This window comes from Salvelinus alpinus, chromosome 28 (genome assembly GCF_045679555.1).
Source record: "Salvelinus alpinus chromosome 28, SLU_Salpinus.1, whole genome shotgun sequence".
NCBI lineage: Eukaryota > Metazoa > Chordata > Actinopteri > Salmoniformes > Salmonidae > Salvelinus > Salvelinus alpinus.
Window position 1 is genome coordinate 7,382,622 of NC_092113.1, and position 21,568 is coordinate 7,404,189.

A 21,568-nucleotide genomic window follows, 5' to 3' on the forward strand; every position below is an offset into this window, starting at 1 on the left:
CGCCCCTCCTTTATCGTCCTCCGCTGTGCACGCCCCTTCGGCCTTAAAACGAACGCAATAAATCCTTGCGTGTCATGAGTCTTCGAGGGGATTGGTCAATCAACCGTGTCTTACGTTCATCCCTGTAAAATGACCACGCCCCCGAAATAACGCTCGTGTGGTGGAGCAAAAAAAAAAGAAAGAAGAGCCTCAACTGTAGGCAGAAACGGATTTACCGAATATCACAAGTGACGATACCAACATACCACACATTTTTATTTTACGTTTTTTGAAACACTGGGTAATTTGGATTCAAGGTAACGTCTTGGTTGTCCCTGACGCTCCTTGTTTACAGGAGCTTGGGATACGCCGGTTTCGGATTGTCTGAACTGTCTGCAATCGTAACATCAGACGCTTCTAGCTAGCCAGCTAGTTTAGTTACGGGTAGCTAGCTAAAGTAACGTGATCGATTAGCTATAACCGCCGTTTTTTATGCGTACAATACTAAGTCAGCCCTCGTATTTAATTATATGTTCTAGTTAGTTTCTTTAATCGGAACAAACCGGTTAGCTAACCTGGCTAGCTAAAGTTAACTGTTACTTTGGAGGGTGGGACTTGTGAATGTATCATTAATTATATGCTAAATTAGCTGGATAGTTTGCTAGCTGGTGTAACAGTAGTAAGTAGCTAGGTTGTCTGTTCGCTAATCAGCTAGTTAGTTTAACTCAGATTGGATATAATTAGTTCGCTATCTAGCTAGGTACATTTTTCCGTGCTGTTGATATTGATCGGCTATACCATTAGCTGGAGGGGTTGAGTCGCTACCCTGGCAAGGAGACGGGCGAAAAAGAGGAGGCGAAATACAGAGAACAGGGAGGCCAGCGAGGGAACCAGCTAACGGTCGTTATCATTTGTGCTAACGTTTACGGGTCAGCTGTCATAAAAGCATCTAGCTAACTTACCCAACTTGACAGCTCAGTCAGATATCATAAACTAACGCTAACGTCACTGGTCATATTTCATTCTTTACACAAGACCGACCTCCCTTCGAAGTGTCACTATTTGCTTGGACATTGTGTTAGCTGGCTAAACTAAGCAACCTCTCCAGTGAACTGCTCATCAATGTCAGCAGGCTAACCCAGTTTCTCTGAAGCTATTACCAGTGTCAGCTATCTCACAGTAGCAGTAGCTAACTAGCGTGCTACACATGGACTGATAGAATTCGTAGCTAGCTACATTTATATTTTTGTATAGAAAAACACAGTATACCTGAACATATTTGTAGTTAGGTAGCGCCATCTAAACACAGTCATGAGTATCGAGATACCGGTGGGATTGACGGAATTGCTGCAAGGCTACACGGTGGAGGTGCTTCGACAGAGGCCACCGGACCTGGTGGAATTCGCCGTGCAATATTTCACGCGCTTGCGGGACACCAGAAGCCAAGATGGGGCGGGTGCTGCTGTCAAGCTCGGGAAAGGAGTGATGTTTGATGGGGAGCCGATGCAAACCGAGTCAAATGGAGACGAAGACGGGTCCGACGAGTCTGATTTCGAGCGTAAGTTACTGCCTGATAAGGCCTTTCACCTACTATGGCCCAGACTGAATACGATCATGCTTAGTTGGTCATTTGAAACAGATGTGATAGAGATGAGTACAGATGGACTAAAAGTCTGTACTTCAGGACTGTAGTTGGAGAGCCTTAGTTAAACTAGTTAGTCTTATGACTGCAACTGTCAGTGACATCCTATAGGCTACACATGTTATCTTAGATCCCACTGCTGATCTTATTTGGTTGGTTAATTGTTTTCAATGATGACATAAGTGCATGCACCACACACGCATGCCATGAAAAACATATTTACATAAAAAAGATGCGGCCAGCTAGTGTCTGCCAGCCCTGGCCGGACATAAGATTCCATGTTTAAGTTGTATTGTCACATGCACAAGTACAGTGACATGCTTAACTTGCAAGCTCTACCCAACAGTGCAGTAATCAATATCAAAATATTATAACTAATTCAAAGTAAAAATAGTGCCTATAGTAATCTACACCCCATTGAATATTTTCACATTTTGTTGCGTAACAAAGTGGGATTGAAATGGATTTTTAACGGGTCCTTATTACATAAGTAATTACACTGTAACAAGTATTGTAATTATTTGTAATAATTCATAGCTACACTATAATTGCAGTCTAATTATAGTGGTGTAACAAAGCATGTTACCATGCTTGTTACAAAGTGTTAAAGTGTCCTATAGCATCCCAACTCAATATTTCTGCCTGCACAAACCACGTGATAATTGTTAGCCAATTGATAACCTACCACCTCCCTGACAAAACTCTGCAATAAGGGCTCTGGAGTCTTGATGGCAAAAACGGGGTCAGAAACTTTATTTTTTATACTTTAAATTGTTGAATCATTTGACTGTGCATTTGACAATGGGTCGATTTATTTAATCATCAATTACAATTTTGACACATTCAAAAAAGTTATGGTTAGAAATGTGAGAGTCATTCGTGCTTGACAAATTGTATGCCTATAAAGCTTGGTTGAATAATGGTTTTAGGGCTGACACCAATTAGTTGACTGGTCGATTGTTAGGCTGTTGGTCGACCGAGATTGTTTTAGTCGAGCAGTTATATATACATACATACATGCATGCAGTGTCTTCGGAAAGTATTGAGACCCCTTGACTTTTTCCACATTTTGTTAGGCTACAGCCTTATTCTAAAATTGATTAATCGACACACAATACCCCATAATGACACAATAAAAACAGGTTTTCAGGAAAAGTTGCTAATTTATAATGAATAAAAAAAACGGATATTACATTTACATAAGCATTCAGATCCTTTACTCAGTACTTTGTACTGAGGCAGCGATTGTAGCCTCAAGTTGTCTTGGGTATGACGCAACAAGCTTGGCACACCTGTATTTGGGGAGTTTCTCCCATTCTTCGGTCCAGATCCTCAAGCTCTGTCAGGTTGGATGAGGACCGTTGCTGCACAGCTATTTTCAGGTCTCTCCAGAGATGTTATATCGGGTTCAAGTCCGGGCTCTGGCTGGGCCACTCTGACATTCAGAGACTTGTCTCGAAGCCACTCCTGTGTTGCCTTGGCTGTGTTCTTAGAGTTGTTGTCCTTCCTTTTGGAAGGTGAACCTTCGGCCCAGTCTGAAGTCCTGAGCGCTCTGGAGCAGGTTTTCATCAAGGAATCTCTGTATTTTGCTCCGTTCATCTTTCCTTCGATCCTGATTAGTCTCCCAATCCCTCCCGCTGAAAAACATCCCCACAGCATGATGGTGCCAGGTTTCCTCCAGACGTGAAGCTTGGCATTCAGGCCAAAGAGTTCAATCTTGGTTTCATCAGACCAAAGAGTTGTTTCTCATGGTCTGAGATTCTTTAGGTGCCTTTTGGCAAACTCCAAGTGGGCTGTTATGTGCCTTTTTACTGAGGATTGGCTTCGGTCTGGCTACTCTACCATTAAGGCCTGATTGGTAGAGTGCTGCAGGGATGGTTGTCCTTCTGGAAGGTTCTCCCATCTCCACAGAGGAGCTCTGTCAGTGACCATCGGCCTCTTGGTCACCTCCCTGACCAAGGCCCTTCTTCCCCGATTGCTCAGTTTGGCCAGGCGGCCAGCTCTAGGAAGAGTCTTGGTGGTTCCAAACTTCTTCCATTTAAGAATGATGGAGGCCACTGTATTCTTGGATGTTCAATGTTGGAGACATATTTTTGGTACCCTTCCCCAGATCTGTGCCTTGACACAATCCTGTCTCGGAGCTCTACGGACAATTCCTTCGACCTCATTGCTTGGTTTTTGCTCTGACATGCACCGTCAACTTTGGGACCTTTATATAGACAGGTGTGTGGCTTTCCAAATCATGTCCAATCAATTGAATTTACCACAGGACTCCAATCAAGTTGTAGAAACATCTCTAGCATGATCAATGGAAACAGGATGGACCTGAGCTCAATTTCGAGTCTCATCGCAAAGGGTCTGAATACTTATGTGAATAAGGTAGTTCTGTATTGTTTTCTAAACCTGTTTTCGCTTTTTCATGTGTATATTGATGAAGAATTGTATTTATTCCATTTTAGAACAAGGCTGTAACGTAATAAAAATGTGGAAAACGTGACGGGGTCTGAATACTTTCCGAATGCACTGTAACCTTGCACGGGTTTCACTGTTGAGGAACAGTCTCAGTTTTGGATGAGATTCCTTGGTACAGAATAAATAAACTCGCACAGAGAAGCACAAGATTGAACTTAACAAAATTTTCTAGAGTTTTCTGCCTTAGTTAACACTATCAACGTTTCCCTTTGGGAATTGTGATAGAGTCAACGCAATATTAGCCACTTTCAATGCAACATACCGAAATAAAACGAACTATACAAGAGATTTTGTTTTAGGCAGAACATATCGGAGTAGGATTCTATTGTGTGAACATGCTCGACCCAGCCTGTACTCTACGCAGACCGGTGCGGCATAACCAATCAGAGCTGCAGGACTTTATGCAAATAGACCATCGCTATAATGGTTTTGTGCCATTCACTTTGAACTGGACTGTGTTTACAGCATGAGCGGTCGTGAGTAGATGTGCTTGTTTTGATATCAAAGCCAGAGCTGCATGTAGCCATGTGTGCACGTTTGTTCATATCCTTTGCTAATTAGTGAGTTATTAGTCCAGTCCTAGATCATTTTCATTCAGCAATGGGGGAGTGATTGTTTCTTACAAGGGCACAAGGCATCTTTGAAAAGTGAGTCGGGTAAAGATTTTTTTCAAAAATTTTGTCTTCTTAAAGGGGCAGTTTTGTATGAGACAGGCTTGAATAAGCCTAGTAGCCAATAGGCGGAGGGTAGCATCGTTTGTCTGATTCTCTCTAATAATGGCATGTGAATAATAATGAATTTTATTTTTGTAAAGTGGTTTCTTGCATCAAACAACACAAACCTTTTAGTCACCTCCTTGTCTGAAGGACAAGTGGATAAACAGGTTACAGTCAAGCTCTGCATACTTTTTTTCCCCTTTCGAAAGTCTCATGGAATGTAGGCCTACACTGAAAACCACACATTGGCTGCTACTGTAGGCTGAATGATAAAACAGCTATTTCCACGTTAAAATGTTATGGGATGTATTTTCTCCATTGTTTTTTATGGCAGGCCACTCTGGCAGCCACAGTAGCCTACTTGACCACTTTCTGAAACTGTAACTTAATGTGGGTACAGCTTCAGTTCACTGTAAACGCACGCTGGAATTTGCACAAAAGTTTCACAGCATTCAAGTTTGCGCCCAGCCAACCTGACATTTGCTCAGTGTTGAACAAAAATTTGAGGGAACATTGATCTGCACAACACGCTCGAAATAACGACCACCTCAAACAAGCCCACGTGTTGACATCATGTAACAAGTGTGCAAAGAACGGGGTCGAGAAAGTCAAAGTACAAAATCCAGACATTGCAGTGAAAGAAACTGTGTTGTAGGTTAAAAAAACATCAACACGGGAGAGCGAAGGTTTTTGACGGGCTTGCCCATTAGTCTAGCTAGCGTATTACCTAAAACAGAATAGACTTTCCATGCAATCGGGACGTTTGGAAAAACATTCCAAGTGAAGCTGGTTGAGATAATGCCAAGAGTGCAAGCTGTCATCAAGGCAAAGGGTGGCTACTTTGAAGAATCTCAAATATATTTTGATTTAAAACTTTTTTGGTTACTACATGATTCCATGTGTTATTTCATAGTTTGTATGTCTTCACTATTATTCTAGAATGAAGAAAATAGTCTAAATAACTCTTGAATGAGTAGGTGTGTCCAAACTTTTGACCGGTACTGTATGTGACCGGCGCAATGTTCCAAATGCCTGTATCGCAAGAATCAAGTTTTATTTTCGTTTTTTATGATTATTATTTATTTTTGGTCTCGTCTCCTTCGCTCCTTCTGTGAGCACTATGCAATTTCTCACTCGTACACAGACACCAAGATCCCTCCCCCTGCCACTTACAACAGCAAAGACGAAAGATCACTTCTTCCTCTCTGACAACAAGCATTTTCAACTCGCTATTTGCATTTGAGGTTTGGTCCAACAGCAACAGTGTCAATGAATATGATTCTGGGAAAATGTATGCTCAGTTTCTGCTGCGTGCTGCATTGCGATACTGCTTGCTACATTTTAGCCACAATACTATTATGTGCTAGCTGTCTAGTCTGTGTTTTATGAATGTGGTCCATGTGGTTGTGGAAGGCTTATGTTTAGCCTAGGTATAATTTTACAAGCCCTGAATTCATTAGATTGTTCCTGACTGTTTGAAATGCAGTGTATTGTCCGTTAATTGTACAACAAAGCTTATTTAGTTCTTTGCACTCAGGGAGGGGGGCACCGTAGAGTTGTCGATTTGATGGAGAGGTCTTTGAGCGGGCAGGCTTTCCCCGGGAGGAAGAGCAGCTCAGTCTTGTTGAGCGTGAGGTGGTGGGCCCGACATTCAAGCTGAGAATTCCTCTCTTGGCGGAGAAACGCATAACACCACTACTTTCAGCCCACTGACACGCTTGGACATTTTCTTCAAATGTTATTGGCATATCATCAAACTTGACACTGAGACGGGATAATCACGTTTTGTATCTTGTTTATTGTGTATGCGACCATAGCTGCAGTAATATTCAGCGCCATACTTAGTGGCGATTTGCTACATCTATTTATTGACTAAATTCATGATATATATATATATATATATATATACTCATTGATTCTTAAAGAATAGAAATGTCTCTTGCGCTGACTTCAATTGTCTTACCCAAAATATGCTTGTTTGACTTAAACACTTACGCCGGGTAGCCTCAACATGGTTAAAACTCATTTTGAATTCATGGGTGGTCAGTCCTTGCGTCCATAGTTCTGTATGAATTTGAGTGGTTACATTTCTCTTGCCCTTAGGAGTGACCGCTTTTATTGTTTGAACTGCAGTTTGCCCCTTCAAGCTAGTTAAAGGTGCTACAAATAGGATTTCTTAAAATGTTTGCGTTGTAATTTCAGAAAATGACCATATATCTGCAGTAATAGTGAAATGATGTTTTAAAGTGTTACTTACCCGCCAGTGTTGTGATTGTCTTGTGTTATTCGCCTATTTATTTCTCCCGCTGAAGCGGCATCTGGTTGCTAAAATTCTACGCTGTTTGCTCAATTTCAGTTTATGTGAGAAAACGAGCACTGAATAGTGTAGGGAGTCATTGTACTGTTTAAATCCCTGTGAAATATATTTTCAATAACAAACAAAAAAAACTTTACAGCTGGGGACCAAATCCATCATGTTATGGGATGAGGGGAAGATTTTGTTTTGAATGCAGCATAGTCCTGTCTCAATTCACCTAGCTTCCACATAGAATTTCTCTGAATTTCTCCACTAAGTGTAGCAGCTTTTTTAAAGGAATTAAAATATAGTTTTGAAAACAAACTGTTGCCTCAATCCTATTGTCATCGAAGTAGAAGTGCCATTAGGGCTCGTTTGAACCAATAGCCTCCTAACATTTTTGCACATTTCGTTCTTTCTTCACTGACCTTGTTTTATTATTCCGAGGGGAAATGAATGAATAATGGTATATTGATGTTTTAATTTTTTAATAATTTTTTAAATGTTGCTGAGAGACAAGAGGAATAGATGGGCTGTTAAAGATGGAGGGAGGATAAGACTGGCTGTATAGAGAGAGAGCCTGTAGGAATAAGAAGAACAATTTACACTGGCACTTCATAACTTGTCTGAGTGCATTACAAGGCCCTGTGAATAGAGGAGAATCACCTGAATGAAAACATGACAGACTGCAGGCAATTGTCAGGACACTTTGCAGCTGGGTTGCTGTGACCAGATTTTGTATCACAGGGGTCGTGTTAACCCAGAATTATGTTTTTCACACAGAAAAAAAAAAAAGGTGACAAGCATAAGAAATATCTTGCTGCGTTTTGCAAACGCTGGTCTAAAATGCTTCTTATTGTAATTTCTGCTTGACTTCTTCAGACTTTTGTGCTTCAGTTGCACTTCTCCACTCAGATGAGAAATCTTTGCTCATTGGTCTAACAACCAAATTCCGGCATTCACCAACGGGCATTTTATCAGCAGACAGCGCTCTGACTGATGTGTAGCTACTTTTAGCGACAAATGTCAGTCACTGTACTCATGTGGAATGGACAGAGATTGGGCCTACTATAATGCCTCGCCCTAGTGTGCGTTATTGCCCCTATGCCTTATTGAAAACGGGGGCAGCAGGATCGAACGCATGCAATGTCATGAGAATAGATGACTGTTTTCAAGCATGATTTTTGTGCCATTCACTGAAGTAAAGGAGCAAATGTGGTCACTATCGGTTGTCCCAACAGGTGACCTAATTACCAGACCCGACTGTGCATGTAGGATAATCTAATGGTTAGCATCCCTCGATACCCACACTCTAAACTGGCTTTAAAATCGCTCCCTGTCTCTATGTGAGCGGGAATGGGGAGGCAAACTTCTGCATGCAGTTTACTGCTGTATTTTCAGCCACGTTTTGATAAGCATCTGAACTGTTGGCACTTCCTAATTCCCTGTGCATCTCCTGTGGCAGGAAACTGAGGGAAAGCCCACCCTCGCTTTTATTTGCAGTTCATACGGCCCCGCTCCCATGCCAGGTTGTGCACTATGTGGTCCCCACGTTGAGCACGAGCAGTCAGTGTTCAGTCACTTGTTCATGGATTTTATGCGGCTTGGCCCGCTCTACGCTGAATGATATGGAAACCATCCTCTTTCATCATTCTAATTAGACTGAACAAAAATATAAATGCAACATGTAAAGTGTTGGTCCCATGTTTCATGAGCTGAAATAAAAAAATCCCAGAAATGTTCCATACGCACAAAAAGCTTTTTTCTCTAAAATGTTCTGTGCATATTTGTTTACATCCCTGTTATTGAAAATGTTTTCTTTGCCAAGGTAATCCATCTACCTGACAGGTGTGGCATATCAAAAAGCTGATTAAACAGCATTTTGCCAGATAATTGAATGTTCATTTCTCTACTAATAGATCCCTACATCATTTTAGAGAATTTGGCTGTACGTCCAACCGGCCTCACAACTGCAGGCCACGTGTAACCACGCCAGCCCAGGACCTCCACATCCGGCTTCTTCACCTGCGGGATCGTCTGAGGGGAGGTGGGGTGGTGCTGAGGAGTATTTATGTCTGTAATAAAGCCCTTTTGTGGGGAAAAAGTCCTTACTGACTGGGCCTGGCTGCCAAGTGGGTGGGCCCATGCCAACCCATGGCTGCGCCCCTGCCCAGCCATATGAAATCCATAGATTAGGGCCTAATGAATTTATTTAAATGGACTGATTTCCTTTTATATTTTGGGGTATTTTATTAGGATCCCCATTCCTGGGATCCACACAAAACATGAAACATTGTACAGAATGAGCTAATACAGAACATCAATAGACAAGAACAGCTCAAAGACAGAACTACCTAAAAAAATAAATAAAGGCACACGTAGCCTACATATCAATGCATACACACAAACTATCTAGGTCAAATAGGGGAGAGGTGTTGTGCTCCGAGGGATTGCTTTATGTTTTTTTTTAAAGCCATGTTTGCTGTTAATTTGACCAATATGAGATGGAAGGTAGTTCCATGCAATTAGTGCTCTATATAATACTGTACGCTTTTTTAAATCTGTTCTGGATTTGTGGACTGTGAAAAGACCCCTGGTGGCATATCTGGTGGGATAAGCGTGTGTGTCAGTGCTCTGTGTAAGTTGACTATGCAAACAATTTGGGATTTTCAACACATTGTTTCTTATAAAATAGCCGCGGCTTTTGTGGAGCGATGGGTAACGACGCTTCGTGGGTGACTGTTGTTGATGTGTGCAGAGGGTCCCTGGTTCGCGCCCGTGTCGGGGCGAGGGGACGACGTAAAGTTATACTGTTACATTGGTAATTGGTAATTTCCTCTGCTCTCATCCTTCTAGACCTATCGGCTGCCTTTGATACTGTGAACCATCAGATCCTCCTCTCCACCCTCTCCGAGCTGGGCATCAACGGCGCGGCCCACGCTTGGATTGCGTCCTACCTGACAAGTCGCTCCTACCAGGTGGCGTGGCGAGAATCTGTCTCCGCACCACGTGCTCTCACCACTGGTGTCCCCCAGGGCTCTGTTCTAGGCCCTCTCCTATTCTCGCTATACACCAAGTCACTTGGCTCTGTCATATCCTCACATGGTCTCTCCTATCATTGCTATGCAGACGACACACAATTAATCTTCTCCTTTCCCCCCTCTGATAACCAGGTGGTGAATCGCATCTCTGCATGTCTGGCAGACATATCAGTGTGGATGACGGATCACCACCTCAAGCTGAACCTCGGCAAGACGGAGCTGCTCTTCCTCCCGGGGAAGGACTGCCCGTTCCATGATCTCGCCATCACGGTTGACAACTCCATTGTGTCCTCCTCCCAGAGTGCTAAGAACCTTGGCGTGATCCTGGACAACACCCTGTCGTTCTCAACTAACATCAAGGCGGTGACCCGTTCCTGTAGGTTCATGCTCTACAACATTCGCAGAGTACGACCCTGCCTCACGCAGGAAGCGGCGCAGGTCCTAATCCAGGCACTTGTCATCTCCCGTCTGGATTAGTGCAACTCGCTGTTGGCTGGGCTCCCTGCCTGTGCCATTAAACCCCTACAACTCATCCAGAACGCCGCAGCCCGTCTGGTGTTCAACTTTCCCAAGTTCTCTCACGTCACCCCGCTCCTCCGCTCTCTCCACTGGCTTCCAGTTGAAGCTCGCATCCGCTACAAGACCATGGTGCTTGCCTACGGAGCTGTGAGGGGAACGGCACCTCCGTACCTTCAGGCTCTGATCAGGCCCTACACCCAAACAAGGGCACTGCGTTCATCCACATCTGGCCTGCTCGCCTCCCTACCTCTGAGGAAGTACAGTTCCCGCTCAGCCCAGTCAAAACTGTTCGCTGCTCTGGCACCCCAATGGTGGAACAAACTCCCTCACGACGCCAGGTCAGCGGAGTCAATCACCACCTTCCGGAGACACCTGAAACCCCACCTCTTTAAGGAATACCTAGGATAGGATAAAGTAATCCTTCTAACCCTCCCCCCCCTTAAAAGAGTTAGATGCACTATTGTAAAGTGGTTGTTCCACTGGATATCATAAGGTGAATGCACCAATTTGTAAGTCGCTCTGGATAAGAGCGTCTGCTAAATGACTTAAATGTAAATGTAAATAAAAAGAAGCCATACAGTCAGTCTCACCTCAACTCTTAGCCAAGAGAGACTGGCATGCATAGTATTTATATCAGCCCTCTGATTACAAGCAAAACGTGCCGCTCTGTTCTGGGCCAGCTGCAGCTTAACTAGGTCTTTCCTTGCAGCACAGGACCACACGACTGGACAATAATCAAGATTAGACAAAACTAGAGCCTGCGGAACTTGCTTTTTGGAGTGTGGCGTCAAAAAAGCAGAGCATCTCTTTATTACGGCCAGACCTCTCCCTATCTTTACAACCGTTGAATCTATACGTTTTGAACATGACAGTTTACAATCTAAAGTAACGCCAAGTAATTTAGTCTCCTCAACTTGTTCAACAGCCACACCATTCATTACCAGATTCAGCTGAGGTCTACAATGATTTGTACCAAATAAAATGCTCTTAGCTTTAGATGTTCAATACCAGTTTATTACTGGCCACCCATTCCAAAACAGACTGCAACTCTTAAAGGGTTTTAGTGACTGCATTAGCTGTGGTTGCTGACACATGTATATGGTTGAATCATCAGCATACATGGACACATGCTTTGTTTAATACCAGTGGCAGGTCATTGGTAAGAATAAAAAAAAGTGTAGAGGGCCTAGAGAGCTGCCCTGCGGTACACGACACTTTACATTTTTGACATTAGAGAAGCTTCCATGATAGAAAACCCTCTGAGTTCTATTAGATGGCTCTGAATCCACGATATGGCAGAGGTTGAAAAGCCATAACTCTAGTTTTTTTCAACAGGTTATGGTCAATAATATCAAAGGCTGCACTGAAATCTAACCGTACAGCTCCCACAATCTTCTTATTATCAATTTCTTTCAACCAATCTGTAATTTGTATCAGTGCAGTACATGTTGAGTGTCCTTCTTTATAAGCATGCTGAAAGTCTGTTGTTAATTTGTTTACAGAGAAATAGCATTGTATTTGGTCAAACACAATTTTTCCCCAACAGTTTGCTAAGACCTAGCAGCAAGCTTATACAGTGGTGGTTGGTCTGCTGTTAGAACCAGTAAAGGCCGCTTTACCGCTCTTGGGTAGCGGAATTACTTTGGCTTCCTTACAGGCCTGAGGACCAAGACAAAAAATATAACAGATAGGAGTGGCTATAGAGTCAGCCACCATCCTCAGTAGCTTTCCATCTAAGTTGTCAATGCCAGGAGGTTTGTCATTATTGATCGATAACACTTTTTCCACCTCTCCCACACTAACTTTACAAAATTCTAACTTGCAATGCTTTTCTTTTTTTTATGCATGAATACAATTTCTCACTGTTCGTCGTTGGCATTTCCTGCCTAAGTTTGCCCACTTTGCCAATGAAATAATCATTAAAATAATTGGCAACATCAAATGGTTTTGTGATGAATAAGTCATCTGATTTGATGAAAGATGTAGTTGAATTTGTCTTTCTGCCCATAATTTCATTTAAAGTACTCAAGTTTTTTTCCATCATTCTTTATATCATTGATCTTGGCTTCATAATACAGTTTTTTTCTTCTTTTTGTTGAGTTTAGTCACATAATATCTCAATTTGCAGGAAGTCAGCCAGTCACATGTGCAGCCAGACTCATTAGCCACTCCTTTTGACCCATCTCTTTCAACTATACAGTTTTTCAATTCCTCATCAATCCATGGAGCCTTAACAGTTCTAACAGTCAGTTTCTTAACAGGTGCATGTTTATCAATAATTGGAAGAAACATTTTCATAAATTCATCAAATGCAGTGTCTGGATGCTCCTCTTTAATCACATCAGACCAACAAAATTTTTAACATCATCCACATAAGAGTCACAGCAAAATCTTTTGTATGATCTCTTATACACTATTTTAGGCCCAGCTGTTGGAACTTTGGCTTTCCTGGATATAGCCACTATATTGTGATCACTGCATCCAATGGGTACTGATACAGCTTTAAGAACAAAGTTCCACAGTATTAGTAAAAATGTGATCGATACATGTGGATGATCTTGTTCCTGTAGTTTTTGTAAACACCCTGGTAGGTTGATTAATAACCTGAACCAGATTAGTCACTGGTTACAGTAAGAAGATTCCTCTTGAGCGGACAGCTTGATGAAAACCAGTCAATATTCAGGTCCCCAAGAAAGTAGACCTCTCTGTTTACATCACATACACTATCAAGTATTTCACACACATTATTTAGATACTGATTGTTAGCACTTGGTGGCCTGTAGCAACACCCCAAAAGAAAAGGCTTTAGATGTGGTTGCAGGTTCACTTGGCACAACACTTCAATAACACTTGACATAAGATCTTCTCTAAGCATTACAGGGATATGGCTCTGTATGTGTGTGTGTGTGTGTGTACAGCAACACCTCCCCATAAGAATTTATGTCTCTTCTATAGATGTTATATCCCTGTATTGCTACTGCTGTATCATCAAATGTGTTATCTACAGTAAGTGAGTCTCAGAAATGGCTAATATATGAACGTTATCTGATTTTAGCAAGTTATTGATTTCATGAGCCTTATTTCTAAGGCTACATATATTAATATGGGCTATTTTCAGCCTTTTCCTGAGTAGCTTATCAGAGATGGGCTTAATACTGAAAAGAGCAAACAAAGCAAAAAATATTTAAAAAAAATATATTCAGCAGTCCATTAATCAATTGGTCTGTGTGTGTGTGTGTGCGTGCTGCGGGGTTTAAGCTACAAACCCATAGGCTTGGCTCTCTCATCCTTCCAGGCTTCTGGGAGGTAGGGTGGACAAAGCCTGTCATAGCGGATGTAAGCAATGTCCCCAGGGGCTCTGGCAGCTTTCATGGCTGGTATCAGTTCTGTCCTCTTCTGGCTCACAGCTTCAGGATAGTCCTCGTTGAGGAAGATATGAGTTCCTCTCAAATTCTTGGCTCTTTCCAGAACACCTACCGTGTCCTTTAACCTCAGGAACTTGACCTCTATCGGCCTGGGTCTATCACCTGGGCCGGGGGTGGGTTTTCCAGTCCTGTGTGCGCGCTCCACCTCAGTCTTCCTGTGGTCCATCTTCAATTTCTCAGAGATCAATTCCCTCACTTTGTCCTCAGACTCCATCCAGGGCTCATGTGGAGATTCTGCAGATTCTGTCCACAACCATGTTGTTCCGCCTTGATTGTCTCTCGAGATAAATCAGAGCTGTCATTGTTATCATGGATTCACATACATCAATTATGTCCTCTCTCAATGACTTAAGGATTGCTGTCATCTTGCCGTTCTCCTGTTTCAACTCATCGAGCTGACCCTGGGAGAACTGCAAGCTGTTCTTCAGGTCCTCGACCTCTCTGGTCAGGTCGTCCATTCTTTTATTAGTGGAATTCACCAGTATTTGGACACAACACTTGAAGCTATTTTCTTGTTGTTGTAACAACTGCTTGTAGGTCTCTTTTTCTTTTTTTCTCATTTTAAAAGATCCTACACGTGTGATAGAGAGACACCACTGTCCTCAACGGTACTCCCGCCGGCTTTGGTCTTTGTCATGGTAGCTAGCAACGTAGGTTACGCTGTTACTCCTCATAGTTCCAGACAGGGCAGGTCACGGAGAAGATTGATAACAACAAACAGCAGGGATCTCGACAGCCACAAACCCGGGACAATGAACTATAACTCGGTAGTATTTATATTTTTGTTCAGTGTGCTGTACATAGGTTATTTTGCATTCCATAACAATATGACATAGCTAACAATGAGACTGCAAAAAGTGTTAACTTGTTGCATGCTTTGATAAATGCCTCCACTGATGTAGTTGATAATCTATGGCTTTGTGCCCCAGATTGCCTGACTTCTATTTTGATACTACCGGTCCACTGTAATATCGTTAACAGTGAAATTGAAATCAAGTTTAAAACACACCGTCAAGCCTGTCCTGACTATTTTCTGGTCCTGGCTCTCACTCACTCAGGCACATAGCAGCCGTCAGGATTAACACACTCAGATCTTACTCTCCCTGCGCTGGGTGTGACGGCATAGCTTCTCGATCTGATTATACAAGGTGGTTTAGTGTAGTGTTACTCGATTGTGTCCAAATCCTGTCCTCGAGTACCCCCCCCCCCCCCCCCAGACAACGTCACCTGATTCAACTTGTCAACTAATCATCAAGCCCTGGATTAATCAGGTGACTCTGTCCGGGACTACGACAAAAATGTTGTGCTGTTGGGGGGTACTCGAGGACTGAAGTTGGGGGGGAAACACTAGTTTAGGGAGAGTGGGCTTAACAAGACAGAGAGACAGAGGCTGTCAGGGTGGGGGAGTGGTGGAAAAAGTACCCAATTGTCATACTTGAGTAAAAGTATAGATACCTTTTTTAATAGAAAGTTACTCAAGTGACAGTCACCCAGTAAAATACTACTTGAGTAAAAGTCAAAGTATTTGGTTTTAAATATACTTAAGTATCAAAAGTAAATGTAATCGCTAAAATATACTTAAGTATCAAAAGTATAAATGATTTCAAATTCCTTACATTAAGCAAACCAGACGGCACCATTTTCTTGTTTTTCAAATTCATGAATAGACAGGGGCACACTCAGACATTATTTATAAAATATGCATTTGGGGTGGGGTCACTGGAAAGGTGCTGGAGCCGAGGGAACTAATCGCCTGGCTCTCTCTAACAAATAGTACCGATTTATATGTATGGTATTTTAGTAGAGTAGGCATAATATGGGCTGTAATCAGTGTTGGGGAAGCTACTGAAAATATATTTTACCAATTACCTAACACTTGAAGTTAAGCTACCCTAAAGAAACATATAGTTACTTAACTAAAGTTACTCTGAAAAAGTAGTTCACTACGTCATGATACATTTTCATATCTAAATCTGAAGTTTCATAGACTACAAATTGCAAGAACCGATCACTCTAGACTCGGATGTTAACAGAATGTGTAATTTAGCCTATTAAATACAAACTGTTTCAAGGGAAATTCTTGACTACTTCACCATATTTTTGGCCCAAAAAACGAGTGGAGTGCCATTAGTTAGCTACACTGCTACATTGCAAAAAAAGTGATTAACTACTGAAAACACTACCAAGATTTGAATTTAGTTCAACTACCACCAAGCTACTGCAAAATGTAGTTACCTCTCAAACACTGGCTACAATACATGAAAATAGACATGGAAGATGTCTGACAAACATTTTCCAGATTTTTGTCTGAAATGACCTTGTCTTGTCAACGCAGAGTGAATACTGTCCCGGCCACAACCTCGACCCTGTCCTCTCTAAACCAATTAGAGTGGGAATAAAGTGGACAGGCAGCGACCTTGCCTAATCAGACAGTAGATAAGCGCAGGGGTTCAGTAGTAGTTCACTAAGGGTGTTTTCACATATTAGCCTCTTTTAAAATAACTGATCTGAGTCCTCTTTAAAACTCTGTGGTAAGAAAGAAAGCTAAATAACTCTGTTCTCTTTATGCCCCCTGCCAGTTCACTCCACCTGTTTGGTTGTTCAAGTCCTCTTTACATTCACATATCTGTTTAGAAAGGATCCTAGACCTTTTTCCAGCATTCACCCAATGCACTGTGGGTTTTTACAAAGTGCAGGACAAGCCATTTCATCAGAACGTGTTATCGGACAGCTAGATATACCTACTTATATTCTGGAAGCTAATAGATTGTGTTTTAGTTCAAATATGAGACATCATTTTAATCAGATGATACTATTAACATGTAAATGCATGTGATTTCGGAGGGCAGAAATTATTAAATATTAAAGCATTAGACCTCTCACTAAAGGCATCAGTCATACAAAAGTTATACTTAAATCCAAACTGGTTCTCTAGTAAATTAGTAAGAATGTCTCATCCCATGTTCAAGAATGGCCTTTTCCCCTTTATTCAGATTACAACCGCTCACTTTCGGTTATTTGAAGATGAAATAATATCCAAAATATGGTATTTTTTTTTAAAGAAGCCATAGAAAGTTGGTTGCAATTTCAGTTTAATTCACCAGAAAAGACAGAACAAATAATACAACAAATATTGTGGTTGAACAACAATATACTAATTGATAAAAAATATATTTTTAAATTTTTTATTTTTAGAAAAGGTATAATCTTTGTAAATGATATCATAACTCCACCAGTCCTACTTATGTCACACATGCAGCCAACACAAATAAATGGAAATGTCTGCTCTACCCAAAATCACAACCAACGAATTGCAGCATTTCCGCAAAAATGGAAGAGGCAAGTGGAAGGGGGAAAAAGTAAGGAACTTGTCTGTCGGCCCTGCATTAAAGACCAAAATTGGTTAAAAGAAAATTGTGATAAATAAAAAATATACCAGTTTAATTTCAGGACCAAACAATTGACAGCTGTGCTATATAGATTGCAAAGTTGGGAAGAGATTTTCGATGTACTGATTCCATGGCACATGATTTATGAATTGACACTCAAAACGACGCCGGATTTAAAACACCTCAAGTCCTCAGCTGGCAGCTTCATTAAATAGTACCCGCAAAACACCAGTCTCAACATCAACAGTGAAGAAGCGACTCCGGGATGCTGGCCTTCTAGGCAGAGTTGCAAAGAAAAAGCCATATCTCAGATTGGCCAATAAAAAGAAAAGATTAAGATGGGCAAAATAACAGACACTGGACAGAGGAACTCTGCTTAGAAGGCCAGTATCCCGGAGTTGCCTCTTCATTGTTGACGTTGAGACTGGTGTTTTGTGGGTACTAGTTTGCGGGTACTAGACACTCTAATGTACCTCTCCTCTTGCTCAGTTGTGCATCGGGGCCTCCCACTCCTCTTTCTATTCTGGTTAGAGACAGTTTGCTCTGTTCTCTGAAGGGAGTAGTACACAGCGTTGTACGAGACCTTCAGTTACTTGGAAGTTTCTTGCATGGAATAGCCTTCATTTCTCAGAACAAGAATAGACTGACGAGATTCAGAAGAAAATATCAAATCAAATGTATTTATATAGCTCTTCTTACATCAGCTGATAACTCAAAGTGCTGTACATAAACCCAGCCTAAAACCCCAAACAGCAAGCAATGCAGGTGTAGAAGCACGGTGGCTAGGAAAAACTCCCTAGAAAGGCCAAAACCTAGGAAGAAACCTAGAGAGGAACCAGGCTATGAGGGGTGGCCAGTTCTCTTCTGGTTGTGCCGGGTGGAGATTATAACAGAACATGGCCAAGATGTTCATAAATGACCAGCATGGTCAAATAATAATAATCACAGTAGTTTTCGAGGGTGCAGCAAGTCAGCACCTCAGGAGTAAATGTCAGTTGGCTTTTCATAGCCGATCATTAAGAGTATCTCTACCGCTCCTGCGGTCTCTAGAGTTGAAAACAGCAGGATATCTTCAACCACCAACTTACTATCCTGAGACAAGGCTGAGTATAGCCCACAAAGATCTTCACCACGGCACAACCCAAGGGGGGGCGCCAACGCAGACAGGAAGATCACGTCAGTGACTCAACCCACTCAAGTGACGCACCCCTCCTAGGGATGGCATGAAAGAGCACCAGTAAGCCAGTGACTCAGCCCCTGTAATAGGGTTAGAGGCAGAGAATCCCAGTGGAGAGAGGGGAACCGGCCAGGCAGAGACGGCAAGTGCGGTTCGTTGCTCCAGAGCCTTTCCGTTCACTCAATCATATGACCCACTGAAGAGATGAGTCTTCAGTAAAGACTTAAAAGTTGAGACCAAGTCTGCGTCTCTCACATGGGTAGGCAGACCATTCCATTAAAAAAAAGTACTTTATTTCTGGCCATTTTGAGCCTGTAATCGATCCCACAAATGCTGATGCTCCAGATACTCAACTAGTCTAAAGAAGGCCAGTTTTATTGCTTCTGTAAGTCAGGACAACAATTTTCGGCTGTCCCAACATAATTGCAAAAGGGTTTTCTAATGATCAATTAGCCTTTTAGAAAATGATTAACCTAGATTAACTAACACAAGGTGCAATTGGAACACAGGAGTGATGGTTGCTGATAATGGGCCTCTGTACGCCTATGTAGATATTCCATTAAAAATCAGCCGTTTCCAGCTACAATAGTCATTTACAACATTAACAATGTGTACACTGTATTTCTGATCAATTTGATGTTATTTTAATGGACAATTTTTTTTAGCTTTTCTTTCAAATACAAGGATATTTCTAACTGACCCCAAACTTTTGTGTGTGTGTGTGTGTGTGTGTGTGTGTGTGTGTGTGTGTGTGTGTGTGTGTGTGTGTGTGTGTGTGTGTGTGTGTGTGTGTGTGTGTGTGTGTGTGTGTGTGTGTGTGTGTGTGTGTGTGTGTGTGTGTGTGGTGTCTGTCAACCTTCCCAGCTCTGCAGATTTTGCTGCGAAGAGGCAGAGTCATTAGATAATTTATTTTGGTACTGTCCATATGTAGCTCGTTTTTGGTCACAGGTCCAGGAAAGGCTGAAGAAATGCAACATTTTACCTGGAGCTAACTCTGCAGATAGCAATACTGGGTCATTTGAAAAGTCATAGTCAATCGATCAATAAAAAAAAAGCTAAAATAATCATCTTTAATTTAAAATCTGTAGAAACTGTGAGAATAGAAAGGTTCAGGAGTGCAGTGAAGCATCACAACACAGTTGAAAAATATATGGCAAATAGAAATCCAAAATGGATGGTGTTAAGAGATATATGGTAGGGGTTGAATGAAGCTGAAGGGTGGGACAAATGACAACAAGATAACAATTGTAAAAAATAATCTGTAAAATGTATATAGGTTCAGAACTGGATGGATATCAAAAATAAAGGAAGGCCAGGACTAAAAACAAACCTAAAATAACTATTATCAAATAGATTGTGTCTGTAAAATGTATATAGCTTGTTTCAGCTGGAAGTGGAAGCCTAAGTGTTATTGTTTATTAGTTTACTCCAATTAGGGGAGGGGTGGTAGGGTTTGCAGGGAATAATAAAGGAAAATATAGTTTAAAAGTGTGTGTGTATTTACACCAAAAATATATGGGGGATTGTAAATGATACAGACAATTATATGGATGGAAGCTGCAATATTAAAGTTGATCCACCACCTAAGAAAATAAAAACTTTTTTTTTTTAATTATTGGTAACAGAATAGACCGCAGAAAAAAAACTGCAGATGAAGTAATCCTGTAATTGAAAATTATTCACCCAATTTAGGCTACTGTCCCTTTTTAAGAGCTAGAATTTGTTTTGTACCCTGTTGTGATTCTCACCAAATATGTCGTCTTCTCACACTATTCAAACCCCACAATCGAATAAACAGCTTATGAAGCACTATATCCCATACCCACCTAGGGCTCTATCAAAGGCACTTCAATCTTTTTGTCTTGCCCGTTCACCCTCTGAATGGCAAACCTACTCAATCCATGTCTCAAGGCTTAAGAATCCTTCTTTAAAGCTGCAATATGTAACTTTTTGGGCGACCCAACCAATTGTACTTATAGATCGCTCATTCTCAATGAAAGCGAGTCTTTGAAGAGGTAGATCTGTTCTATGTGCGTTATTTATAGGCTTCCCGTTCATAAGTTTCAGTTTTGCAGCTTTTACTTTCGGTTTGCTATACCAATTTCAAACAGCTGAAAATACAATCTTTTTGATTATGGGAAAGGTATTTCACAGCAGTTTAGATGGTACAATGACTCTCTATACTAGCTTGTTTTGTCACGAACTGAAATTAGCGGAACTATTTACAATTTCAGCAACCAGGAAATGTCAGAGTGATTTCTGCGTAGTGAATGTTTAACCAGTCTCCTCCTTCATCTACACTGATTTTGAAGTGGATTTAACAAGTGACATCAATAAGGGATCATAGCTTTCCCCTGAATTCACCTAGTCAGTCTATGTCATGGAAAGAGCAGCTGTTCCTTAGCTGAGTGAGCGTAATCATTAGCTTTTTTTTCTTTTTTTACTGGACTGAGGGCCTGCGTCTGAGTAGAGGGAGGGAGGGAGGGAGCAGCTCACCGGACTCACCGTCCCTCCGCTCTCTCTCCCTTCACTGAGAAAAGGGGACACAGTCTTCCAGCTGATGCGTTATTTCTGCCCCATGCACCAATTCATGTCGTTAATCCGATTTCCAGATAAAGTGAAATATTGCTCCATATAAAAGAGACAAGCCGCTAATAAAAAATGCAAGCTTATCGAAACACTGTAGCACACACGTTGTAGGGAGAACGCACATTTTATGGCTTATAAAAGTGTTGACAGTGCTGAATAACAACTTAAACATGAACTCACTCATAGAAACAGCAGTGCCTAGCTCTCTGGTGTTGGTAACATAAATGGCACAGACTCCCATGTGCCCATTTACAGTAACAAAGCCTTTCTACTTGTGCTTAAACTTCACAATTGAAAGCGTGTTAACCGGTGGTCACCAACCG

General features: G+C 41.6%; 1 protein-coding gene across 1 annotated transcript in view; it reads left to right on the plus strand.

Annotated features, from left to right (window-relative positions):
• Window positions 1-140: 140 nt before the first annotated feature.
• LOC139557060 (cAMP-dependent protein kinase type II-alpha regulatory subunit-like) overlaps window positions 141-21,568 on the plus strand; it is a 43,491-nt gene continuing 22,063 nt past the window's right edge. The window contains exon 1 of the mRNA XM_071371384.1: window positions 141-1,537. Within this exon, the coding sequence (XP_071227485.1) occupies window positions 1,291-1,537 (247 nt within the window). The 5' untranslated portion in view covers window positions 141-1,290. The remainder of the gene's footprint in view (window positions 1,538-21,568) is intronic.